Source organism: Rousettus aegyptiacus, unplaced genomic scaffold, assembly GCF_014176215.1.
Source record: "Rousettus aegyptiacus isolate mRouAeg1 unplaced genomic scaffold, mRouAeg1.p scaffold_m13_p_5, whole genome shotgun sequence".
Lineage (NCBI taxonomy): Eukaryota > Metazoa > Chordata > Mammalia > Chiroptera > Pteropodidae > Rousettus > Rousettus aegyptiacus.
In genome coordinates this window covers 114862152-114888285 of record NW_023416308.1, presented here as the reverse complement: position 1 = coordinate 114888285, position 26134 = coordinate 114862152, and the positions used below count along the sequence as shown (strand labels likewise).

The 26134-nt window shown below is 49.2% G+C and overlaps 3 protein-coding genes across 10 annotated transcripts; 2 read left to right on the top strand and 1 right to left on the bottom strand.

The window, feature by feature from the left end:
* Positions 1–30: 30 nt before the first annotated feature.
* On the top strand, positions 31–12111 carry HNRNPUL2 (heterogeneous nuclear ribonucleoprotein U like 2). 2 transcript variants are annotated; one of them, XM_036220165.1, is made up of 14 exons: positions 33–885; positions 2801–2936; positions 3233–3309; positions 3509–3648; positions 3938–4028; positions 4126–4238; positions 4454–4717; positions 4888–5010; positions 5412–5540; positions 6079–6247; positions 7599–7799; positions 8824–8897; positions 9157–9264; positions 9380–12111. In XM_036220165.1, the coding sequence occupies exons 1-14, from the start codon at positions 348–350 to the stop codon at positions 9458–9460; spliced, it is 2244 nt and encodes a 747-aa protein (XP_036076058.1). In that variant the 5' UTR covers positions 33–347; the 3' UTR covers positions 9461–12111. The 2 variants fall into 2 exon arrangements, 1 of the variants encoding a protein (XP_036076058.1); XR_004950740.1 differs by lacking the exon at positions 8824–8897 and having other exon boundaries at positions 31–885; positions 9380–9398.
* Positions 12112–14296: 2185 nt separating this feature from the next.
* On the top strand, positions 14297–26086 carry BSCL2 (BSCL2 lipid droplet biogenesis associated, seipin). Of its 6 annotated transcripts, XM_016127859.2 has the most exons (13): positions 14297–14412; positions 14711–14789; positions 16641–16853; positions 18308–18624; positions 19768–19849; positions 22869–23012; positions 23809–23943; positions 24119–24216; positions 24819–24960; positions 25108–25174; positions 25325–25393; positions 25497–25577; positions 25737–26086. In XM_016127859.2, the coding sequence occupies exons 3-13, from the start codon at positions 16770–16772 to the stop codon at positions 25877–25879; spliced, it is 1362 nt and encodes a 453-aa protein (XP_015983345.2). In that variant the 5' UTR covers positions 14297–14412; positions 14711–14789; positions 16641–16769; the 3' UTR covers positions 25880–26086. The 6 variants fall into 6 exon arrangements, with proteins under 6 accessions (XP_015983345.2, XP_015983347.2, XP_015983344.2 ...); XM_016127861.2 differs by lacking the exon at positions 16641–16853 and having other exon boundaries at positions 14300–14412; XM_016127858.2 differs by lacking the exon at positions 14297–14412 and having other exon boundaries at positions 14455–14789.
* GNG3 (G protein subunit gamma 3) lies at positions 14734–16283 on the bottom strand. 2 transcript variants are annotated; one of them, XM_036220171.1, is made up of 3 exons: positions 16020–16283; positions 15522–15621; positions 14734–15249 (listed from the first exon to the last, which is right to left on the bottom strand). In XM_036220171.1, exons 2-3 carry the CDS (start codon positions 15618–15620, stop codon positions 15121–15123), a joined length of 228 nt encoding a protein of 75 aa, XP_036076064.1. In that variant the 5' UTR covers position 15621; positions 16020–16283; the 3' UTR covers positions 14734–15120. The 2 variants fall into 2 exon arrangements, with proteins under 2 accessions (XP_036076064.1, XP_036076066.1); XM_036220173.1 differs by lacking the exon at positions 16020–16283 and adding an exon at positions 15731–16003 and having other exon boundaries at positions 15121–15249.
* Positions 26087–26134: the final 48 nt, after the last annotated feature.

Sequence of the window (26134 nt, the reverse complement as noted above, 5' to 3'; positions counted from 1 at the left end):
AGGGGGTGAGAGGGGGGCGGGAGGTCCAGGGAGGGAAGTCCGTCGTCCTCGGCGCGCGCCCGTCCGCGGCTGGCGAACCGAGGGAGCAGGAAGGGAAACTTCCCCGCTGCGTCGTTTTGGGCTCCCGGGGCTGAAAGGGGGAGGGGAGCAGCAGAGAACCAAACACGACGTAGCGGAGGCTGCGCGCGGCCCTCGCCGCCCGAGTGCGTCCGTGCGTGCGCTCGCTCGCGCGGGCTCAGTGCTGGCGCGTGAAGCGGAGGCGGGCGGCGGCGGCGCCTGCGCGGTCGGGCTCGGTCGACGGTTCGCAGGGGAGGAGGCGGCGGGAGGCGGAGGAGGCGGCGGCGGCGATGGAGGTGAAGCGGCTGAAAGTGACCGAGCTGCGGTCGGAGCTGCAGCGGCGGGGCCTGGACTCGCGCGGCCTCAAAGTGGATCTGGCGCAGCGGCTACAGGAGGCGCTGGACGCCGAGATGCTCGAGGACGAGGCCGGCGGTGGCGGGGCCGGGCCCGGCGGGGCCTGCAAGGCGGAGCCTCGGCCTGTGGCCGCGTCGGGCGGCGGCCCGGGCGGGGACGAGGAGGACGACGAAGAGGAGGAGGAGGACGAGGAGGCGCTGCTTGAGGACGAGGACGAAGAGCCACCCCCTGCCCAGGCCTCGGCCCAGGCCGCGCAGCCGCTGCCGGAGCCCCCGGAGGCCGCGGCCACGGAGATCGCGGCCGAGCCCGATGCTTCCGAGAAGCCGGCGGAGGAGGCCACGGCCGAGTCAGGTGGGGTAAATGGTGGCGAAGAGCAGGGCACCGACAAGGCGGAGGAAGACGAGCCGGAGGAGCGGAGCGGGGACGAGACGCCGGTATCCGAGGCGCAGGGTGACAAGGCCGCAGAGGAACATGGTGAGGAGCTGGCAGCGGGGCCCGGCTCCAACCTGCCGGGTGCGCCCCTGTCCCAGCACCGAGCCCTGCGCCGCAGGGTCCCACCGGTCTCTTGCTCTCACTTGCCCGAAAGTGCCTGATTCCTACCATTTGGTGGGGGCTCCCCAGGGGAGGTGGCTTTCATTCTCTGCCCACCTTTCTAGGAGGCTTGGCTGCCTCCGGTGGCCCCGCTCTCTGCAGGAGGGCGATTCCCGCTTAACTTACTTAGTTGGTGGTAGTGGATGGAAGTGAATAGTTGTGCATGCAAACTACTCGTGAGCTACCTGTGGAGCAGCCTCCCACTGCGCTGGTTGTCTTTCCCTAAAGCGAGAATGCATAAAGAAATTGGTGATTCCTCTGACAGCCAGACCGACTTTGGAGGCTGCGTTCGGCCTTTGGGCTACCTGAGTGTTGGCTTTTTTTCGCCATAAAAATATTAAGGAATAAACTAAATTTGTCAAAGTTCGCTTCATCAAGAGGTTGAGCCACAGAGAATTTGGCGATCTAACCTTGCTCCTGTCTTAGCAGCTGGGGACAGCCTGTGGTGTAACGGTGTCGAGTTTAATAGTTAACTAGTAAAGAGAAAGTCTTAATCTACTGCATTTAAAACAAGTCAGATAATTTGGCTAAGAGTTATACCTTGCCTGTATTCTTATGATTAAAATTAATCTTCCCACTGAGTTGATAGGTGGGTACATTGTAAATTTGCTGTACTGTAGCTGGCCTTTTATATTTCAGGTTTCTGATTAATTTAAATGATTGAGGTCTGTTTAGTAACCTTGTGAAAGAGAGTGTAGAGTTGCCCCAGGGAGTTACTGACCTTTCTCTCTTTGAAGTGATTGGATGGGTAGAGCTGATCCATAACTGTCAGAGTAAGGAGGAAAAGGAAACCGGCTTCCAAGGCTTACTCTGAAGTGAATTGCCTTAGTTCTTGTATTATACGTTTTTTAGGCTGCTACTTAGTATCGTGGTACAATTGGACGCCATTCTACGGTAGTCACATGCAACTTGAAGATTGTTTGTCCTATGTCCTGGAACAGAAATCCCATTACATAACCTTTGACTTTGTGTGTATCCCAAACAGCAGATAAAAAAGGTTGAAGAATAAAAGACTGCCTTAAATTATTATTAAAAACCTCAGTATTACAAACTACAAAAGCTTAAGTTAAAACTCCTGGGTTTTTTTTCCTCTTGTAAAGAATGTTGCTAAATATATGACAACACCTTTCTGCCCCAAATTTTGTGCAGTAAAGACGTAGCATTATTTATGGGTTTCTTGTGACTTAATGGTTTGCTCTTGCAACTTTCAGTAAAATCCATGATAAAAATACAACTCTGTATCATGCACCAGAGTCCACCTGCAAGACAAATAGAGCTGTGGGTGGCTGTGCATTTTAAAGCTGGCAAGTCAAACTCTTAAAAAAAAAAAAAAAAAATTGAGGCTTCTGTATCAGGAAGCTGTGGGAAAGTGTTGAGAAATATGTTTTGTGTCTAATTTAAATCCAGATCTGACAAGAATCAAAATTGAATTGACCTATGAAGTTAAAAAAAAAAAACAAACTTAGGGCATATATTTTTTATGTTGTATTGGGAAAATCTGCAAGTTTGACCTTATTTAGGCAAATAAATTTAGAATGCAAAAATTGTCCAATTTTTATCTATTGTTCGTAATTAGCCCATGGTGCTCCCCCTACCCCACCCCCCACCCCCTGCAAATAAAATCCCAGTCAATGACAGGATGGCGATCTTTGGAAATAAAATGTTCTGTGGATGCAGGGGAGTAACTTGGCTATTTCGGTTACAGAGCTACTCAGATTCCCCTCTAGTTTTTGTTGGTTCTGAGCTTATGCTGCACTCCCGTGTGAAAACTGCTGATTTTCTTTCCCTCCTTTTTTAGGAGATGACCAAGATAGTGAAAAATCAAAACCAGCAGGCTCAGATGGTGAGCGGCGGGGGGTAAAGAGACAGCGGGATGAGAAGGATGAACATGGCCGAGCTTACTATGAATTCCGAGAGGAGGCTTACCACAGCCGGTGAGGGAAACAGTCCCTTTCATTGAAGGGAGTGTCTGCTCTGATTTTGGTATACCTGGTGTTGATTGGAGAGTCCGGATAGAGGGGTGGATTAAAAACGGAATAGGTTTTTATAGGTGTAAGTTGTAGATTGAATCGACCCTGGAAGCTTCCGTTGCCCTTTTCTCACTTGCTGAAAGAACCTGTCTGCTGGAATTTTATACTCGCTGATAGTTAAAATGGACATGATGTCATGCAGACACCCCTGGAAGAAGAGGCTTCGGTTTTATTGTATTTGCTTTTCTCTTCCTGTGTAGCTCAAAGTCTCCACCACCCCCTGAAGAAGAGGCAAAGGATGAGGAAGAAGATCAAACCCTTGTGAACTTGGACACGTGTACGTATAAGGCAGACAGGTTGGGGCTTTAACCAATCAAATGATTTTGGAGATTGAAACTTCACTACTTGCAACAGTTAAGAGATGTAGCACATGGGAGACTTTATATCCATTCTCGAGTATTGGGTGTATTTGTATTCTGTTGGTGGCTTTCAAGTGTCCCCGCATTGGAGTAAACAGATTGTTTCTTTCTTAACAGATACCTCTGATCTTCATTTCCAAGTGAGCAAAGACCGCTATGGAGGGCAGCCACTTTTCTCGGAGAAGTTCCCCACCCTGTGGTCTGGGGCAAGGAGTACCTATGGAGTGACAAAGGGAAAAGTCTGCTTTGAGGCCAAGGTAGTGTGCACAGCTCATTAAGACCATTCATAAAGTTATTCATTTAACTACTATGTGCTGAACCGTTGCCCACTAGTATTTTATTAGTGCAGGAAAAGGCACCATGCTTTAAGAACAAGTCGACCTCCAGTAAACAAGAAATTGCCCCCATGGCATTGGTTTAAGTTCATTGATAGTTGAGTTTTTATAGTTGTCAGTTTCAGTTTATGTAAAAGTCCTGTCTTTTTAACTTGAACTTTGCTTCTGAGTCAGGCAGAGTATCTTAGAGTTCCTTTTCTGACTTGGCCAGGTGACCCAGAATCTCCCAATGAAAGAAGGCTGCACAGAAGTTTCTCTCCTTCGAGTTGGATGGTCTGTTGATTTTTCTCATCCACAGCTTGGTAAAGTTATTTAACTTAAATCATTAGTGTGTTCTACCATATTTCTTACTCCTTAGGAATTTTCGATATAGGTAACTAATTTGTTGACTATTTGTAGGTGAGGATGAATTCTCTTACGGTTTTGATGGACGAGGACTCAAGGCAGAGAATGGGCAGTTTGAGGAATTTGGCCAGACTTTTGGGGAGAATGATGTCATTGGCTGCTTTGCTGTAAGTGCTCCTAAAAGTTGCGGATTTGTAGCAAAAATGGGTAGGGACACTGGGAATTCAATTTGCTTCTCATCAGCTGCTACCTTTTATGCATTTGATACATCGCTCGCTTAGTTGTGCAGCAGCCTATAAGGCTTCTTTCGAAAGGGTAAATTGTAAGATTTAATCACCCTCAAACCCTGTAAGCTCATAACTACTGTTTTTTGTCGCTGTAGAATTTTGAGGCTGAAGAAGTAGAACTTTCCTTTTCTAAGAACGGAGAAGAGCTCGGTGTGGCATTCCGGATCAACAAGGGATCCCTGGCAGACCGGGCCCTCCTACCCCATGTCCTCTGCAAAAATTGTGTTGTAGAATTAAATTTTGGTCAGAAGGAGGAGCCCTTCTTCCCACCACCAGGAGAGTTTGTGTTCATCCATGCTGTGCCTGTGGCGGAGCGTGTGCGCACTGCAGTCCCTCCCAAGACCATAGAGGAGTGTGAGGTAGGCCACACCGTGTGCAGAGGCTTGGTGCTCATGCTTTGGAATGGCTGGTGGGTAGCTTTTCTTAAAGCTTTACTGAACTTGGGCGGAGGAGGAAGTTATTAAATTGTGCTTTTTAAACATAACCGTCACTGATGTTTCATAGTATTCTTGGTTCTGTTTACTTGCAGGTGATTCTGATGGTGGGACTGCCTGGATCTGGAAAGACCCAGTGGGCACTGAAATATGCAAAGGAAAACCCTGAGAAAAGATACAATGTCCTGGGAGCTGAGACTGTCCTCAATCAAATGAGGGTGAGTTGCTGGGGAGATGAGTCAGCTGTGGCGTTTGCTCCAGAAGTACCAGGAAACTCCTGTAACCTTTTCCGAGTGGAGTTGGAGTGAGTTAGTCTTTTAAGTGTCCTGAGAACAAGGGTCCACAAATGTAGAAGTGAGTTCTTTTTAATGTATGTTAAAGGGAGAATTTTTTTCCTTTGCTGTGTTGTCATTTTTCTGAAAGCTGATAAAATCTGGAACGTATCCAGATGAAGACTGGAAATGACTCCTGCAGGAAATGGACATTTATGGCACTGAGGAATAGGAATGAACTGATGTGGTAGCTTTGGTGGCATTTAAAGAGGTGATGTTCACCTGTGCCTCTTTAACTTGCTGCATAACTTCTTGTGTTTCTCTTTGTTTCTTCTCAAACTCATCAGATGAAGGGGCTTGAGGAGCCAGAAATGGACCCCAAAAGCCGAGACCTTTTAGTTCAGCAAGCCTCCCAGTGCCTTAGTAAACTGGTCCAGATTGCTTCTCGGACAAAGAGGAACTTCATTCTTGATCAGGTATTTTTCAGACATTCAAAAGAAACCCAGTTTTACAGAAGGACCAAAGATGAAAAATTTAGCATCCATTTAATCTGCCAAAATTGTTCAGAGTCAAAGTGGGGTACATTTGTAGAGAGAGACCAGATTAAGGAACAGAACAGTTTACCTGATTACAACCAAGTGGTTGTATGTTGTAGATGTACTGCTTTCTGAGCTAGAGATAATTCTTACTAGTTTTTTTAAATCAGGAGTGTATGGACCCAGACTGTAAAACATATATTAGAGACAATGGAAAGAGTGTTGGAGTTCCTTTGGGCTCCCGGCTCCACCACTTACTAGGTTTGTAACTTTGGACCGGTCTTGACCTCTTTGTGCCTCAATTTTCCTGATGTTCAAAACCCAGTAACATCTGTCATGTAGAGTTTACAGAATTAAAGAAGATTACATATATAACACATTTAATCTGGTGCCTCATTTGTAAAAGATGCTTACTTAATAAGTGTTTTGGTTGAATTTGAGTGATAATTTTTATTCCTAAATTGTCTGTTGTTTCTAGTGTAATGTCTATAACTCTGGCCAACGGCGGAAATTACTGCTGTTCAAGACTTTCTCTCGGAAAGTGGTGGTGGTTGTCCCTAATGAGGAAGATTGGAAGAAGAGGCTGGAGTTGAGGAAGGAAGTGGAGGGAGATGATGTGCCTGAGTCTATAATGCTGGAGATGAAAGGTGGGCTAAAATTATACGAGTTAGGGATCCTGTTCTTGGTCAGCACACACCTTACTGGTAGGGCCTTTTAGAACCTGGAGTAATTCTCCATATCTAAAATATAAATCTGGAGAGGAAATTAATGGATGTGAGAACTTGCAGATAAATGAATAAGCAGAGTGAATGGAAAACAGTAACCCTGTAGCTCATTCTGGATATGATACAATAAGGGAAGTAGTAATAATTAAAATTCAAGGTAGAGGCTTCATTAACTCCCTTATTCATTTAGTAAATTTATAAATAGTGTCTGCTGTTTATTTAGACGGAGGGAAATGTTGAATGCAACAAAGTTCTGCTTTGTTGAATTTATTTTATTTTGGGGGATTATTATGATTCAAATTAAGATATAGTAGTTGGGACTGAATGATCTCATTAGTATATCTTGATTTCTGATTTCACATTAGGCTTGTTTTTTGTTTCACTGTTTGTTTTGGTTTTTGGCATGTGCCTGAAATCCTTAATGTGATACAAAGCCTAATAGTAAGGTCCGCATAAGGCAGAATTACCTGTCTTAGTTGATCTTGCTTCCTGCTCTTCCCTTCAGAGTTTGATTTTTCCCCTTTCTGCCTTCAGCTCCTAGCATCCCATGTGCCTTATCAACTACTGGTTCTTTGAATTTTGATAATGGCCAGGGATGAGTGCTGGTTACACATCCAAGAGCCAGAGTGTCCGAGTTTACTCAGAGTGAAAGAACTATACCAGTCAATAACTGGTACTCAGATACCCAGAGGAATTTAGTTCAGTTTGATAAAAATGAAGGTTAACTGTGTTCATCTAAGAATTAAGAGAACCCTCACTGAGCTGAATTCCGCTGGGACTCGGCCTCTGAACTTGATTTCTAGAGACTAGCTAGTGTGCCGGCCCGTCATGTACAGGCGATGAATGAGACCCCTGTGCTCTTGTTTCCTGTCTTCCTTGTAGAGATGAGTAAGTGCTTTTCGGCTTGAGTCAATTTTTTATCAGTCTCTTTTAAAAGTGTATTTCTTAGCATCTTATCTCAGCAACACCAAAACTTTCTCAGTTACTTTTAGCCTCTGGCTACCCGCTTCTGTCCTGATAAGAAACCTTAACCCAGCTCACACTTAATTTATTATGGATCACTTGAGAACTTGTGAATCTACAGTTTGCAGATAGCCCTTTGCCTGGGGCTGTTAGAATTTAAGGAAAACTATGGTAAAGTATCAGCGAGTGTTTGTGTGTTAGTAGAAGAGGCTTAGAAAATCTTATTTTTCTTATAATGAGAGTTTTTATAATGAGATCTTACTCATCTATGCACTTTTCAGGCCCACAAGCTTCTTTCTTACTCTTATAGCCAACTTCTCTCTGCCTGAAAAATGCGACTATATGGATGAGGTGACATACGGAGAGCTGGAGAAGGAAGAAGCTCAGCCTCTTGTCACTAAGTACAAGGAGGAGGCAAGGAAGCTGCTACCCCCCTCCGAGAAGCGGACAAACCGCCGAAACAATCGCAACAAGCGCAACCGGCAGAACCGAAGCCGAGGCCAAGGCTATGGTGAGTCCGGGGGCCCGGCAGCCCCCCCACCCCACCCCGCTGCAGCCTGCACTTGCTGAGCCGGAGCCGCGAGGAAGCCTCATCAAGTCACTGACAGTTAGGGATAAGGAAATAACTTCTTCGTGGAGCTTATTTCTTCCTGTGTCCTTTAGCTCCAGTTTCTGCTTTTTCCGTAATCCTTCAGCGAAGGGTATTTTTCCACAAAAACGTTGTCGCGGAAAGCAGTGCTTGAACTTTCTCATGTGTCTAGTTTCCATTTTTACACGTGGCTTCCCCACTCCACTGTTGCAGTGTATTTGAAGGATTTGTGCAGTGAAATTGGATCCTCATTTTAAGTTTTTCTTACTGCTTTGTCCAGTGAGTCAACCCTGCTGTATAGACCAGAAAGCGAGTGTGTTGTGTAGTACTTTGGGGGTCACAAAGTAATTTAAGCTACTACTGGAATTAATTTCTTCCTTACTGTCTAATTTGTCAGTTAATTCTCCAGTGTGCATCCACTGCCCTTTAATAGTGTGTGTGTGTGTGCACGTGCGTTCGCGTGCACACGCGTTAGGGTAAATCAATAAGATGTTTCCCTGCCTGCTCTGTGCTAGGCCCTGGGAACACCAACCATTTACATCCCGGAAGAGCTTTTTATTTAGATTTTGTTTCAATTTGTCTAAAATGATGTTACATGACATCAGCGATACCTTCCAGGGCCAAAAGTCTTTCATTCCATGAATGGCAGTTTTTACTCACATTTCTAACTCTGCCGTGTATCCTTTTGCCATCGTAAATGTTTTGCAGAAATTGGGGAGCTTAAAAGCAAGGTGGCTTGGTTTTCTGGTGTTTATTCCTCTGCCCTCTCCCCTCAGACTTTTTAAAAGGTCCTGGCTGGTGCCTTAATCACCATTGTGTGAGCCTGAGGGAAGCAGGCCTCCTATTCCCCTAGAATTGCCTTTGGCTCCGACTTTTTGATTTCCACTGAGCCGGGGAGCCAGGACCCCACGCCAGCTTCTGAGCGCGCTCTCCGTTTCTCTTCCAGTGGGCGGGCAGCGCCGAGGCTACGACAACCGGGCCTACGGGCAGCAGTACTGGGGGCAGTCTGGAAACAGAGGGGTGAGTGCAGCTCTCCTTCTGCTCCTCCCTCTGGGCCGTGCTAACCATTCCTGTTGGCTTGGGGGAGCAGAGTGGTTTGGGCTGTTTTCTCAGGGCTTAGGGTTCTGCCCAGTTAGTGTTCCTCTGGAAGAATTTATCCCGAGAAGATGAAGCCTGTCATCATGTCAAGCTGAGATGTGTCTCATTTAAGACGGGGACAGCAGTGGATTGTGATGCTGGAGACCATGAATCTTCACTCCTCCTCTTTCTCCTTTCTCAGAGTTACCGTAATTTCTACGATCGATACAGGGGAGACTATGATCGGTTCTACAACCGGGATTATGAGTACAACAGATACAGAGACTATTACAGACAGTACAATCGGGATGTAAGTATCTGCTGGGGATAGAGGGTGAAGGGGGGCAGGCCCGGAGGAATGAGTGTCGTGCCTCTTCGTCCTTGCAGCTCTGGCTCCAAGTGATGGGGTTTCCCCTTTCTTCTAGTGGCAGAATTACTACTACCACCACCCCCAGGACAGAGACCGATACTACAGGAACTACTACGGTTACCAAGGGTATCGGTGAAGCCCCTGCCTTTGTCACCTGTCAGCCATGAAGCTGAATCTCTGGGGGTGCCAGGCACCCCCCAAAACACAACCAAGGAAAACAGGGGCTGTTGGGGTGGGGCTGAGCTGCCGGGGAGGGGCGGTGGGGGGGAGGGTGCGCAAGCAGGGGTGGGGGAGGGGGGAGGTGGAAACAAACAACAAAACTGTACATTTTTTTTAAAGTTTGTTGAAAAAATATTGTCTTATTCTATAAAACATTTCAAATCTAGCTAGATATTTGTAATCAAAAAACATTTGCGCAGAAAGCAGCACTTAGGGCTGCCTGTCCTATACCCTACCGCTGGACAGGAAAAGAACTGAAAATGTCACCCTCCTGACATCCTAAGGCAGCCGGACTGGCAGCCAAGTAAGGGAGAGTGATGAGGTGGCGCAGAGAGGGTGGGGAGGCGTGCGAGGGCACTCTCCATGGCAGGCAGGAGCGGGGACAGAGGGAGAGCTTGTGACTGGGGCAGTGAAAATAAATGATGGGCTCTTATCAATCACTCGCACCAACTAACCGTTTGTATTTTCTTTACCGACCTTTCCCTCTTGGGATATCTGGTCTGGTGGGCTGGGAGGCCAGAGCATCCCCGTCTCCACTGTCCTGTGCCTTCGTGCTATTTGCTTGGGGCGTGGAGACTGCCAGTTGGATGGTTCTGTTATCTAGGATTCTCAGGCCAAGGAGACCGGGCGGGGGCGTGGGGGGCAGGGACCACGCTTGTTTGCAGAGCAGAATAGCTTGTGCCCCCTGTGCACCCATTAATGAATTTTCATAAAATATTTTGTGGAGAATGGGGTCGCAGCCCTCAGCTGAAGATTGTGATCGCCAGTCTCTCCTCTCTGTCTTCCAAGGTTGAGAAGGGCGTGATGTCTCTGAAATCATCTCTGTTAGGGTATCTGTCCTCATAGTGCGAGAGAAGGAACGTTTCTCAGGGTTTCAGCTCACACAGAAACGAAGCAGGATTCTTCACTGCAGCAGGATATGTATATAGGTGAATCCTGTGGTATGGGCTACCAGGCCCAGGTGCTGAGAATAGCAACTATTTTATACAGTTGTGGAGGGCGCAAGCCCTGCTGGTTTTTTTGATACACAGGTAGAGAGTAAATGGGGGGGGGGGAGGCAGCTCAGTGGGGCTGCTGCAACTTGGGAAGAGCGTGAATGTGAGCGTGTGTAACGTGTGCCTGAGGGAGCACCCCTTCCCAACTTCTTGAAACAAGATTCCTCCTGGGGTGCTTTCCCTGCGTGTCCCCAGAGAGGCCTCTAGCCAAGGGACTTCGGTTGGGATAGTTTTTGTTTGTGACTTTACCAACACCCTTCTAGTTGTTAACAGCTTCAGGTGGCTGGGTTCAAGAATGTGGGTGGGATGTGGGAATGCTCTTTCAATATTTAGCTTCAGTTTTAACTCATCTTCCCACTCAGCGAAACACCACCTGCAGCAGCACTTCCTGGTGAGGGAGAACCCTGGGTTGTGCTACTTGAAAATGCTTTACTTCCATTTCCTCACCTGGGCAAAGTTCTCTGTTTGAAATTTTGTGCTGAGATGTGATCTTCTCTCCCTTTCCCACTGTTAACGACTGGTAGCCCTTCTAGGTATGCAGGCTCTCCTCCTGCCCGCAGGTGCCCCTGTCTGTGACACGCCCTTCTGCCCCACAAGTACCTCTGACCCTGAGGCCGGAATGGGGTGGGGCTAGTAGGAGATAAGTTCGCTTGCTCATAATGATGTCTTCTCTCTGGGCGCCTGGTTTCTTGTGGTGCCGTTAAATGGATTGTGTGTGGCAGTGGGTGAAGCGATCGCATGAACTTTTCTGTAACCCACTACTTTTTATTATTATTAAGGGAGTTTTTGGGAAAGCTTGGCTCGTAGTGTCAGGGCAAGGTGATAAAAACTGGAGCCCCCAAAATTTCTCTTAGGGCAAGATTATGTGGTAGAAAATTGAATTTGAGGCACAAGGTGCTGCCTCCTTTCAAATGTTTAGTCCTCCGGGGAGTGGCACAGACTTTATAGTCTATGACATGGTTTGGGGATGCTGGGCCCTCAGGGCCGGGAGACAACCTAATGCCACTTTGGGTTGGGGGGGAGGTTAAGGGTCGTTGATACTTGCCATTAATTTTTGACACTAGAAAGTCTTTTTTTTTTTTTTTTTTTCTTTTTAAGCTGTTTTTCTAGGTGGGTGGAGAATGAAACTGCCACGTCCCTGTTGGTGTAGTCCAGGATCACTCACGACAACAATAGATATCTGGGTTTTGTTTCTGTCTGTCTTTTTTATTATGGAAAAAAAAAACAAAAACAAAAAAAAACAATGTTAAGGAGGCAAATGTGGATTAACAGGAGGGATCCCTAGCCTTGTTTTCCTTAGAAGACTTGTTTAGTGTTTTATCAGATGTCCGTTGTAGTTGTAGATGGAAAAGTTTGTGAGAAAAACACCACATGGAGCCTGTAAATGATTTTTCACAGCTTGTAAAGCATTCTTGGAAGTGGCCAGTAAAAAAAGGGTTTTACCGTTTAAAAAAATGTAACTGTGTCATTGTTTACATCTGTAACTTTTTCTTCCCGTTCTCATTACAACATTCTGGCAAAAATGTAGGCACAGTAGCTTCCAGTTTTAGAATAAATAACCATTTGGATCGAATTTACCCTATCTCCTGTGGCTGCACTGACTGGGTTGTAGCGTCTCATCTGGGGGTTTATTTATTTACTTTTGATGCCGCTTCCTCAAGTTGCACTGGGTCCAACCAAGGGGGCTTTGCTCTTGCACGGCTCTTACTCCCTCCTCTCCTACCCTGCCTTCACTCGGGGGGTCGTTGGCCTACTTGGTTAAGATAGCTTATGCTAAAAGCTTGAGCCATCGGAATAGAAGAAAAAGTCATGACCTTTTTGACAAAAACCAGTTGGATGCTTGAAGTGAAATGTGACATTCCACTGAGGAGCCAAATAAGCTTGTTCATGAGTAATTACCACTTAGGAGAAGAGAGCCTACTCATTCAATAGAGGGTATTTGATAGGGGCTATTTCCTAGTGAATTTTGAGAATGAGGAGGTAACTTTAACAAAACGACTGTTGCATTGCTGGCACTGAACTGATCCTAATTGTAATTTCTAATAAATGGTCAGGGAATTACTGAGGCTGGGATGCCACAGACAGACTGACTATTGGCAGTCCAGTGTTTTGAAGCAATAGTGATACAGATCTAGACACTGCTGCCCCTTCTCTCTGTACATGACACAGATTCATACCCCAGTGACTTACAGCTTTGTACCCTAAAGGCTATCCTTGATTTCAGTGTGTGCCCATTCTCTGGAATATTTAAAGTTAGTATTAGAGCTAATTAATCATTTTTAATGGTTAGTTGTAGCTCACGCCTTGTCTCTAGTAATCTCTTCAGTTCCCTTTTTCCTCAAACTAGGGCTGCAGCCATTCCCCCCGAATCTCATGAGTACAAAAATTGAGTGTGCAGGGAAATTAAGCAAAGGCTATTATTTTTTTTTTTTTTAAATATCAAGATTACATTTATTGAGCACTTCTGGCTTTTTACAAAGTCTGAGCTGATTTGAAAATTTTTACTCACTCCTCTGGAATTCCAACCACTTTGATGCAGTAGGAAGAGAAAGGTTCTAAGTGTCCACTTTGCCTTGCTGGCCATTTAAGCAGGTAGAGCATGATCCATCCATTAAGCCAGCCATGTGCCAGACTGTCAGGATGCAGGGATTTTCAGGGAGCACCTAGGAGAAACTTAAGCAGGCTGGTGAACAGAAAGAGGGTAGGTCCCCACTTCAGGAGGGCAACCTGAGTACTTTTCCTGTTTCTCTGTATTCCTCTCCCCTCACTGTCTTCCTGTGTGAAGTGTGGGGAAGCTGGGGGTGATGTGCTATCCCTAAATACAGGTCACTCTCCTATTACCAGAGGCAGCCTCCCACCCTCCTCCCAAGTGTATCCCAGGCACAAAACATGACCTGGCTTAGGCTACCCCTGGGAAGGACATGTCCTTGAATTTAGGACATGTTGACAGACCACGAGGGGCAGACATCATGGGACTGTTAACCTTCCTTGCCTTGGCCCTGGTCCCACTTCAGTATATTAACTCTTGGAAGGAAAAGGCTTCTAGAAAGGCTTTCTGGGGCTTATAAATACTAGTCAAGTTTGAGTCCAGGGGACGCTCGTGAGACATGAACTCTCAGGTTTGGCCACTGGCCAGGCAGCATGTTGGACCCACTACAAGGGTTGGTAGGCACATTAGGAGCGGTGACATTGCTTCTTGGCAGATGTGACAGGGCCTGAGGGGGAAGTGGGGGCTAACTAAGCAAGCCCAGTTTCCCTAGGAAATAATTGTAGGCATATCCACCTCCTAGGGAGACTCAGAGGTGACCAAGGAATGAGGCTGAATATTGAGGCACGCTCTTCTGTTTCTGCTCCAAAAGGAGCCTCTATCTGCCAAGCTATAGAAACCTAGATTGTCTGGCAAGGTCCACGCGACCAGAGCCTGCTACGCAGTGCTTGCTGGAGTCCCCCTGTCCCATGATCCTTGGCTATAGCCTCCCGTGTGTCTTTACCTGGTTCGGGGGGACATCAGCTTCCAGATTTTAGGGTGGGTAAAAGTGAGTATCGAGTTGGCAAGGGCAGGGGCAGCCATTTTAATACCAGAAGAGCACAGAGGGGACCATATTGAGATTTCTGGATGCCTGGGGCCGCCATTTTAAGAATGGGGCTGGAGAAGAAGCCGTGTACGGTAAAACGTAGTGACGTAGGCCGCCATATTGGCTCAGGTCCCATGGCGGCGGCCATCTTGGGAAGGGACGCGCTGTGGGCGCGGCCATCTTAAATGTAAAACCGGCCTCCTCGTAGAAACTGGAACGAGACTCCTCCCTTCTGTTATTGGGTTCCTCCTGTCGGCGTCTTGCAATTCCCTAACCCCTCCTTCAATCTGCCCCATTCGGTCTGTTTTCGGTTTCATTTGCTTTCATTGTTCATTGCCTGTGTTAGTGTGTGTGTGTGTGTGTGTGTGTGTGTGCGCGCGCGCGCACGTTCCAGCCTCTGAATGTCTGTTGTGACGTAATTCTTCCACTTTGAGACGCTCTCTCGCGCCTTCTGTCTCCCCGCCCCCCAAACCCACCGATCTCTGATCCTAGACAGTATATAGCCTGCTTTGACTGGTCCTGTACCTTGAGTATGGGAAGACTTTCAGCTGCTGCCGCCACACCCACATCTATTGACTGATGATCCTCTCCCCCAAGAACGCTAACACAGGAGCTGTCCTCTGAGACTCTGGATGACTTTATTCTTCAAATGGCTTTCCCCTTCCAATAGCTCCAGGTGAGACTGAGAGCAAGCACCCGGCCCATCCCTCTCACCATTGTCTGAGCGGGTCACAGAGGGAAGGGGGCAGGATGCTGGCAGAGTCCGATGGCCCTTCTGTGAGTGGAGCAAAGGGTTCCCCGGGTCGGGGTGCTTGGGGTTAGCCACAGTGGGCGAGGAGATGGAATCGACAGGTAGGTGAAGGAGAGCCTTGTGCTTCAGATAACCTCGCAGGGTTGGACAAGGGCTAGGAGGGGGATGCAGGGACCTTCGGGGACTGACAACAGTTACTGAGCTAAGGAAGGGCCCAGGAGAGGGAAAGGTGAGTTGTGAGGAGGGACAGACTAGCTCAGAGGAGCGCACAGAAGAACTTCTTCTCCCGGAAGGGATTCTCCGAAGTGGGCACAGGGGTGATGAGGGGATCCTCACAGGCGTGGGCATCACAGTAAGTCATCAGGTCTGCTGCTGCCTTGGACACCTGGGGCACAGCCAGGAGGGGAATTGTTAGCCAGAACCCCTGAAAGGGACTGCAGCCTCTCTTCTCAAATGAGTTATCTTTTACCGTCTCTAAGGCACCTTAAGGCAGTCTTCCCTGCCCTCATCTCCCACCCCGGCCTGGGGAGACCTCTCCTTACATAGCCCAAACTCCCCTGCTCTCGGGGAGTCAAGGGAAAAAAGCATCTCTTATCCTGAGGTTTGGGAACCCACAGCACAGCCCGGCCAACTAATGGGACCCAGGGTTCTACCCACCTTTATCCGGCACAAGCTGGCCTCAATCTTAAGCTGCTCCACCATCTTGCGGGCTTGGCCTATACTCATGGTGCTGTTTACAGGGGTCTCCCCTTTCATCCTAGAGAAAAGAGAGGTTCAGCTCAGCATGATAAGGGGCTCTGCACAATCTCAACGGTAGGTGCCCCTCTATGCTCCTCACCAACATTTACAAGGCTGGGATCATGTACCCCAATATTTTGTTCCTTTCCTATTCCTCATCCTCCAGGGCTGTTCCCATCCCTGTCTTCCTCAGCTGAGGAAATGGAGAGGGTGGAATGAGATGCTCCCTAAACTCCAACATGGCCTGGGCCACAGATCATTATACAAATGATTTAAGGTGTTTCAGCCTGTCAAGCCGGGTGGGTTCTCAGCTCTGAAAGCTTCAACCAGAAAGAGCCCCGCCCTGATGGGAGGGCTCAAAACCCCCACCTGCCCCTTTGAGCCCCAACAAGAGAAAGCAAGATGCTCCCGACTTACCTGAGGCCCCAGGCAGTAGCAGCCCTGGGGAGTAGGGTCAGTGGGGTCCACCAAAACCTTTGCCTGAGATGGGTGCCCCCACACTGCAGGGAGTTGCAGCTGAAAGTATCGATGCAGAGCAGAAGTAGCTAATACAGAGAAGGCCACTGGGGAGGGTCAGGTCAGTGGTCTGTCAAGGGGTAGGCTCAGTTTCTGCAGCTCAAGCACTGCCCAGACAGCTGGTACCTGAAGGATGAAGGATGCTAGAAGGAGCTGCTCAGATCCTGGAGCATACCAACTGCCTGGGCAGTGGGGGAGTCTGCCTGCTGCCTTGCAGCCCCTGTGCACACCCCCAGTGTTACTGTCTCTGCTTGCACTTCCCCCATTGCAGGCATCCTGAGTCTGGACTAGAGCCCTCCCCAAAGGAGCTGGAGGGAGCTGAGGCCCAGGCAGAATCCCCCCTCAAATGGGGTGGTCTGGACCTGTGACAACCCCTGCGGTAGAGTCTATACTGGCTGCAGGGGACCCTGCGCATTTGAAAATCTGACATCAGCTGGGCAGTCACCCCCCCCTCCCCCCGCATCCCTTCCTCCCTCTACTCTGACACAGCATTTAGCTAGTGAATCTTCCTTTCTCTCCTAGAGACCCTCCATTCCCCATAACAAGAAAAATGTGATGAGCTACAGGTATCAGCTTCTAGATCAGCACTTCGTGTTCTAACTACAAGTGACTCAAGTGCAAGATCTAGGGGCAGCAAGGTATATCAGGAAGATGTCTAAAGAAATGGCAGACCAAAAAGAAGCTGGGGGAAGAGAGGCATGCAGAGCCCAGACCAAAGAATTGGACAAAGAAGAGGTAGGGGCATTGGGAGAGGCAGTGGGTGTTTCTGGAAACAGATGGGCTTCCTGGGGGAGGGGGTATCGTTGATCTGAGAGACAACATCCCACACCTGCATCGTTGTGCTTGGTTTTGCGGGGGATACAAAGATGCCCACAACACTGACCTTACTCTCTGAGGGCTCTTATTTGGGGTGAATAGACATAATAAAAGGTGTCGCCGAACAAGACCTGATCTAGATAACGCGCTGTGGGGACTTAGAGTCCGGTTAGGGTCAAGAAAGTCGATCACACATCGTAAAAACTGGATTTTCTTAATTGCTACCACTGTTGTGAATGGGAACAGGCACAGCGCTGGCGCAAGATGCACAAGTTCCTGGGGATGTGGCGTTCTCCGGGAGAACGCTCTCTCCCTTGGACGCCTACCGGTCCAAAGACCTGTTGGCGGTAAAAGTCAGCGTCAGCTGGACACCTGACCTTCGCCCTTTTCTGGGGTTAAATGGCCAGTGAAGGTGTGGGCGGAGGGTCGTGATTGCCGCGCCAAAGGGGGATGCTGCTGACTCATAGCATGCCTTGGGTATATCTTGGGGCCTGGAGGAAGGCGCCTTTGGCCTCAGTAGCGGGTGACGGACGGGACCGCGGGGAGGAACTGGACTGAACGCGTAGAGGTGGGAGCCCGGCAGTCCGGAGGGCCCCGCCTCCCCGCGCCTGGCCCCGCCCCCTGCTCGGGGCCCGTCCCCTGAACGAGGCCCGCCCCCCGGGGCTGCTTGGGAGGGGCTACTGGCGGAAGAGGGAGGGGCCTGCCTGGGAGGCGGAAGTCCCTCTCGCCGTTGCCTAGGCAGCGCGCGAGGCTGGTGAGTCTGCGGAGCCGGTCGGGCTGGTGGTGGTTTTCACAGTGGCGCGGTTAAGTGGGAGCTTCGGGCGCCGCGCCCACCGAACCAGAGCGGGCTGGCAGGGAGCGGCGCGGCGTGGGGCGCGGCCCCGTCGCGGGGCGAGCGCAGCTCCAGAAGAAGAGAAACTCGGGAGGCCATTGTGACTGCGCTCGGGCTGCTTGGTTTTAGTCTGGGTGCGCAAGCTTAGGCAAGTCGCGCATTTTCTCCTTGCAACCACCTCTCAGTGTGGATTCAGTGACATCGTATGCCTAACAGTGCCTTGTAAGAATTTTAAGATGCTCATCTTCTGTATGTTACACATTGCTATGAGTGAGTATCAAGGTGGCTGGTTCCAGAATCAAGGCGCCGGAGGACGAGTTTAGCTGAAGAGCTCTTGCGCTGGGCGTGTAGAGAGCACAGTGGAGGGAGGACAGGGAAGGGATAACTGGCTGAGAAAGCCATTTGGAGGAAGGCCATGTGAAACAGACTGCTATGTGCTGCTATCACTGGTTCCTCAAAGCCAGTCCAGCAACCTTTCCCTTTTTGTCCCCACCTCCCCTAGTAAAGGAACTGTTCTTTCTCCATCTCTCTCTTTTTCCAGGAACCTCCAGCTGCTTCATCCCATGGCCAGGGGTGGCGTCCAGGTGGCAGAACAACTAGGAACTCCAGGCCTGAACCCGGGGCCAGACCCTCTGCACTCCCCACCATGGTCAATGACCCACCAGTACCTGCCATGCTGTGGGCCCAGGAGGTGGGCCATGTCTTGGCAGGACGTGCCCGCAAACTGCTGCTGCAGTTTGGGGTATTCTTCTGTACCATCCTCCTCCTGCTCTGGGTGTCTGTCTTCCTCTATGGCTCCTTCTACTATTCCTACATGCCAACGGTCAGCCACTTCAGCCCCGTGCATTTCTACTACAGGTGAGAGGTGTCTTCTAGCATAGTGGAGGAATCTTGTGGGAGAATTGCTGCAAGGCCCCTTAGAGCTTATTCTGTTCAATCCCTTCATTTACAGAGGGGGAAACTTGGGCCCGGTGTGCTTCTATGCTTCTTACCTTTCACATCCCAGGGCTGCAGCAGGTCTGGGCTGATACGTGTCTAGGGTCCTAGTTCTACCTCTAGTTAAAAAGAAGAAGAAATGCCCCATTCCAGACTGTCATTACGAGGGTCAGATCTACTTAGATTGGATGAGACCTCTCTCAGGGCCACGGTAGGCTTTTTAGCCTAGCCAGCCCTGTGGTCATCTCAGAACTGCCCTGGCCTTTACTAGAGGAGGTATTAGGAAAGCAGCAATTTACCTTTTACATCATTTTTTTCCCATTTGCAATAGTCTACTGCACAACAGAGATTAAGGGAACACAAGGTGACTGGGTATGTAAACTCCCGGAGTCCTGTTCCTACTCATTGTACACACTCTGCCAAATTTTCTTTCCCTCGTTTAACATGGTTATAGGATCAATCAAGAGATGCTGATAAGGGCGTTATTATCAATGGTCCGAAGTCTTTTTTTTCTCCTGTCCAGAGTCCCTGGTCATGAGCTATAATTTCTAAGACAGAGCTGCCTAAACTTTTGGGAGGCGTGGATCTCATGAAAGCTATGGCTCTTCTTGCCATAAAAACATATCTACTTGCCCACGCGCAAGGTGCACGCACACATACACACGTACAGTTTTGCCTGCAACTGTGGAGGAGTTTGTTCTCAAACTAGGCCCCAGACTAAAACTATTGAATCAGAATCTGGAGCTAGGACCCAGGAATCTGCATTTTTATCAAGCTCCCCAAGTGAGTCTTTAGAAACACTCAAGTCTGAAATCGTTCAACTAATGTCCACAGATTGCCATTTAAGAATGTCTAATGAGAGGACATAAGCTGAAATAGCAGGAAGAGAATGAATCACTTGACTCTCCTGGCTGCGTTTCTTCTCCCTCTCTGTAACAGAGAAGGGTGCCCTCCCTGGGAGAAGCGGGTGGGGGCCAGGAGGGAGCATTAGGGGCCCGACAAGGGGTGTGGACAGGTGAGGCAGACTCTATAACTTAGCAGAGTGTCATCCCCATTCTCATTTAGGACCGACTGTGATTCCTCCTCCTCCTTACTCTGCTCCTTCCCTGTTGCCAATGTGTCCCTAGCTAAGGGTGGACATGATCGGGTGAGTATGGAAGCTGAAGAGAGGTTGCATTAGAGCTTTGATGACATGAAATAGGAAGGCTTGAGAAAGACATGAAGAACAGGGATTGAGTAATAGAGACTAAGAAAGGAAGGCTCTCAAGGTAAGGGAGGTCAAAGAAAAACTCAAGTCTAAGCGAATGGTATGGATTATTCTTGCTTGTAGGAGTTGTTAGTAATGTTCTCAGATTGTTGCAACCAGGCCATCTCTACTAGATCAGGTGTGTCGTAGACCGAAATGAGCTTAAACTAACAAATCAACTGTAATTGGACTAGGATGCAATCCAGCCAAGAGTTTTGAAAGACTTGTATGCAAAATTAGGAAACTACTGACAAGTGCCTGTAGCCTGACATGACAAAGGGTACTGTGCCAGAGGTCTGGCCAGATGCTGGTGTGATGTCAACCATCCTGGAAACCCTGAAAAAGGCAGAACGGGAATGGATCCTTTTTTACTGGGCAAGTTGGTGGGGGCTCTGAAAAGGGTAGGATTCCTCTCTGAACACTTCAAAAGGACCTTGGAGGAGCAACATCATTTCTGATCACCAGTGTTTTGAGTTGTCAGTCAGCAACATAATTAGGAGTAATCAGCGGTCAAACTTTAAGAGTTTAAAAACCACCTGAAAATTATTTTTCAAAAATGGTACTTGGGAAGACACTGACTTAAAGATAGAAGACACAGGATAGAAATAAACGGTCACTCTTAAGGCAGAAGTGTAAGCTGTAGAGTCTGGGCTCCCATGGGATTGGGCTGCAGACTGGCATTGATTGACAATACAAATAACCTGGGAGACTGCGTATCCTGTGACTTCTTCCATTTTACCACTCTCAAGAGAACTTACCAGGTCAGATGAATGGGCCTTAAATGGAAAGTTTCAAAATACTGAGGTAGCATGTTGGGCATTGCAAGACAGAGATTTATCATTGTAGCGTTGCTACTCAGGAAAGGAACTTGGCAACGATAGAGTGGTCTGCGAAGACATCGATTCAGTGTGGTTCTCTGGCAGTGTTAACTATTATATATTGAGAAAGGGTTAGAAACAAGGCTCAGCACATCTGCACATGGGCTGGTGCGTACAGTTGTGTGGCTGACCATTGTAGAGATCGCAGTGGTGTTGCAGGGAGCCCCAGCAACCATGTGTAAGGCTGCTGGGTGAGGAAGGAAGGGAAAGCTGAAGGATGAGAGGAGATCCAGCCCAAGTCCCTGATAATTCCAGCAGGTTGATCTTTTTGTTCATTTACAGTAACATTTTAGAATGGATGAACGGACAGAGGGACGGACAGACAGATGAGTGGATGAAATAACGTGTCTACTCTGTGTAGCACCTTGGTAGAAGTAGAAGATGCGGTCCTGGTTTCAAGGAACTCACATGATTAATTGAATTATATACGTTGTAAGAATTGCAAAGTGTAAGATGCAGATTCTGCAGTTCCGAAGAATGTGTGAAGAATTTGAGGGATCAGTGTGAGACTATGGAGATGGTGAGGCTCAAAGTGGACCTTTTAAGGGAAAGGTGAATATTCTATGGGCATGGGAAGAAGAATGAGGATCAGATCTGCCCATCAGGCAGACACATGAACAAAGGCATGGAGTCATTCATAACAACAGCTTTATTGAGATAATTCACATACCATACAATTAACTCATTTGAAATGTACAGCTGAGTCATTTTGGGTATATTCAGAGTTGGGCAACCATCACCACAATCTGTTAGAAGATTTTCATCACCTCGGAAAGAAACCCATACCCATTAGCCAGCAGTCATCCCCATTTCCCTCCCACCCACCCAGAGAAATATTTTATTTAATGTTTCAGAGAATTCAGTGAAACAACTAGCTTAGATTCATCTGTCCTTTACCGAGGGGTGGGAATCTCATGGAATCCTTTATTTTTTTTTTTTCCCATTTTCAATGACGTTATTCAGAACATCTTGCAAATTAGATTTTACAATTTAACATTTTACAGTTAGACATTTTATTTGCTACTACATAAGTTGCAAACTTTCAAAATACTACAGAAAATCCTTTATTTGGATTTTTCTGTTTGGAATCTTTTGTTTTTCTGCAGGTAATTCAGACTGAAAATAAGAATCTGTATAAAAATTTCGATCGTTGGTGTTCCACCTTACCCTAGTGATAAAATGCTCAGAGGACCGTCATAGTTGTAACCAGATTTGGGGGCTGGTTCACTATGGGCTAGGCCAGCAGTTCCCAACCTTTTTGGCACCAGCGACCAGTGCTCCTATGAGAATCTAATGCCAGATGATCTGAGGTGGAGCTGAGGCGGTGATACCTGCGCTGGGGAGCCTGCGCTGGGGAGCGGCTGCGAATACAGAGGAAGCTTCGCTCCCTTGTCCGCAGCTCACCTCCTGCTGTGCGGCCTGGTTCCTAACAGGAACGTAGTTGAATATAGGATTAGAGGAATGTGGGAATGGTCAGGAAAAGCTAGGGTGTGTTTGGTGGCAAGTCTTTAACTTTTGAAGTTAGTCCCAGAGAAGAAGCCTTCTCCCTAGGAGTCTGAGTCTCAGGGTTCTACGACAGAAGCGAGATAAGGGAGCCAGATGCCATAAAGGTGATCTGGAGTGACGGTGACTGTGCAGAGCTAGCTAGGGAGATGCTGAGCAATTCTGGCACTTGGTTAATTAATAATGTAAATGAAATCAGGCTGGGCCCAGTGGGGTGGCCTCCTGGGGACAGGACTGAGTCACAGATGGCCCAGTTGGCAACATGATAGTTCACTTTTGGAAAAAAAAAAAAACGACACAGCTTTTCTCAGAACAGCTGAGAGAGACAAGGAATGAGACCGATTCAGGTCTCGGAAGTGGGAGGGCTCCAGCCACCAGGAGGGGGCAGCACGTCCTTGCGATGAGAGCGATTGAGAGGCCTGTTGGGGCCAGCCGGGGGATTGCTGGCGACTATTCGAGGGCACAGGGGAGAGGTGGAACGAGGACTGTACAATTTAAAAGTACATATTTTTGAGAAGAGATGGGGTTACCTCGGGCAGGTGCTGATGTATGGACAGCCGTACCGCGTTACCTTAGAGCTGGAGCTGCCAGAGTCCCCTGCGAATCAAGGTTTGGGCATGTTCTTGGTCACCATTTCGTGCTACACCAGAGGTGGCCGAATCATCTCCACTTCTTCGCGCTCCGTAAGTGTTTGTGGCCTGCGTGGGAGGGAGTGGAGAATGACAGATGCTAGAATATCTGGGTAGGCCTTCAGGAGAAAACTTCTGAGGTCACAGACACATCGGGATAGGGAAGATGAGTCAGTTTAGCAAATCGGACAAATGCCCCCAAGTACCTGGTGGTCCTGTCCAGCTTTGGGATAAAGTCTGAAGAGCGCTCCGAAAACGGGCTTTTTGGGGCCAGATAGACCGGGACTCGAATCCTCACTCAGAAACCTAGCCGAGGCGTAACACACTTAACCCTTTGGTTATAACATGTTATAAACGGTATAATGGTAATTCCTCGTAGCGAGACTAATTAGGATGCAGTGAGGACATGTCAAGCACATGGTGGGTGTTCAGTCAGTGGTAGACTTCATTCTTAATTGTCAACAGAACCACATCATGAAAGCAAATCCCTGAACATTTACAGGGCGAGAAGCTTCAGATGGTGCAGCAGGGTTTAATCTGCTCTGGATTATAGAGCTTTTGGGGACAAAGGTAGATCAAAGATGGTGTTAGGCTCAACCTAGGAAGGTTTCTCAAAAGAGGGGCCTTTGTTATGCTGGGACCTGGTTGGGTAGGGCAGAGAAGGGGTGTCACTCAAGCATTTGGAATGATCAGGTCCAGACTTGGGGTGTGGTAGAAAGTGGAAGTGAGGGAGCAGGGGACCTGAGGAAGAAGCTGCCTTCGTAGACTGCTCAGGGGTGACTGAGGGGCAGGTAGGGCCATGGGAACCGGGGGGTGCCTGTCCCCAACCTCTCCCTCCTGGCCCTGGCAGGCGATGCTGCACTACCGCTCAGACCTGCTCCAGATGCTTGACACGCTGGTCTTCTCTAGCCTCCTGCTGTTCGGCTTTGCGGAGCAGAAGCAGCTCCTGGAGGTAGAGCTGTATCCGGAGTACAGAGAGAACTCGGTAAGGGGGTGAAGGAGGACTAGGGGCCAGCCCTCCTTGTAAGCCCAGAACCCTGCCTGAGGAGCCTCTGGCTGAGTCCGGAGGGTCAGCAGCGGAGGGGGCTGGGAGCGGGCCCCAGCGTGTGGGCAGCAGCATCGCAGCCTGACGCCGTGCCACCCCCGGCCCTCCCCTGCAGTATGTGCCGACCACCGGAGTGATTATCGAGATCCACAGCAAACGCATCCAGCTGTACGGAGCCTCCCTCCGCATCCACGCCCACTTCTCTGGGCTCAGGTGAGGACCCAGTGAGAGGGGGCCTCGGCGGCTCGCCTGGGGCTGCCCTTAAGCAAAGAGAGTCCTAAGCAGAGGCGTCAGGTTTTCCCTGGGCCCCAGGTTCTCAGCCCCAGCTGCACATTGGTTCCCTGGGGAACCTTGTGTTCAATTTCTTTTTTCTCTTTTTCTTTTTCTTTTCTTTTTTTTTTTTTTTTTGGAGGTAACATTGGTTGATAACATAGTTTCAGGTGTACAACATAATTTGACAACTGTATTTACTACCATCACGTTTACTACCAAAAGTCTGCTTTCAGTTGGCCCCTTACCCATTTCCCCGGCTGCCCCACTCCCCCTCTGGTAAGCAGTCTGTTGTTTGCCTCTGTGAGTTTGCTTTTGTTTTGTTTATTCATTTGTTTCCTGGGGAACTTTTCAAAAATACCAGTGCCTGGGCCCCACCCACAGACCAGCTGAACTAGAATTTGTGAGTTTCACATCTGGCCATCAGACTTTTTGAAAGCACCCTGGGGATGCCAATGTGCAGCCAGAGCTGAGAGCCGCCGTCTTCGGAGAAGGCCGGTGCGCGCCCGTAACTGCTGCCTTCCTGTCCCTACTCCCTGCCTCAGGTACCTGCTGTACAACTTTCCAATGACCTGCGCCTTCATAGGTGTTGCCAGCAACTTCACCTTCCTCAGCGTCATCGTGCTCTTCAGCTACATGCAGTGGGTGTGGGGAGGCATCTGGCCCCGACACCGCTTCTCTTTGCAGGTCGCAAAGGACCCCCTTCCTCTCCCCTTCGTGATCCTCCTTTGACTGGGGAGCGGGCCAGGGCGTGTTGGGGGCTCTGGTGTACGGGCCCTGATCACTGGTGTGAGGGAAGTCAGTCCTCGCTGCTGAGGAGTTTCTCCTCCACAGGTAAACATCCAAAAGAGAGACGGTTCCCGAAAGGCAGCCCAGGGAAGGATCTCTGGCCGTCAGCTAGGTAAAGGCGATGGTTGGGAGCCGGGTGAGAGGGGCTGCCGCACCATCTGGTGTGAAGCTCAGCGTGCTCACACACCGAGCTGAGTGTCAAAGGCAAGGCACTGCCATCCAGGCACAGCCACCCTATCCCTGCTCTGCCCTCTGCCCCAAGGCCAGGAGTCCACCCGGCTGTCAGACGTTACAGAGGATGCCGAGGGCCCTGAAGATCCCTCAGGGACAGGTATGGGGCCGCAGCCATCCCTCCGTTCCTCCCTCCTGACTCCTCATCGCCCTCCCCATCAGCCTCTTCCACTCTGACCCCTGCGTTCCCCCTGTGGCTGCAGAGGGCCTGCTGTCTGAGGAGGAGAAACCAGATCAGCAGCCCCTGAGTGGCGAGGAAGAGCTAGAGCCGGAGGCCAGTGATGGTGAGGGGCATCACCTCGAGGGCCACCACCTTGCTTGGGGACCTCGGTGGGGTGAGGGTGGCCTTCGGGTAGTGGGGAAGCCTTGTTGGGCTGGGGGGAGGGGCCCTTGGTTGTCTGATCTCCCATTTGGGATTTGTTTCTCCCTCCCCCGGCTCCTAGGTTCAGGCTCCTGGGAAGATGCAGCTCTGCTGACAGAGGCCAACCTGCCTGCTGCTGCCCCTGCCCTGGCCCCAGAGACTCTGGGCAGCTCCGAACCTTCCATGGGCTCTCTCCGGCAGCGCCCCACCTGCTCCAGTTCCTAAAGAGAACAGGGTGGAGTCTTGTTCCACTCTTCAGACTTTACCCCAAAGTTGGACGCAGCCACCAGATTCCTGCAGCTGTTTGTCTGATTTGCTAAACTGACTCCTCTTCCTATTCTGATGTGTCTGTGGCCTCAGCGCTTTTTCACCTGACCCTTTCCCTTCCTCCTTTCCTGTGGCTCCCCTAATAAACTATATTCTTGCCAGGTGCTTCCGACTCTTTGAAGTTGGTTCAGGGCCATTGGAGAACTTCGCGTT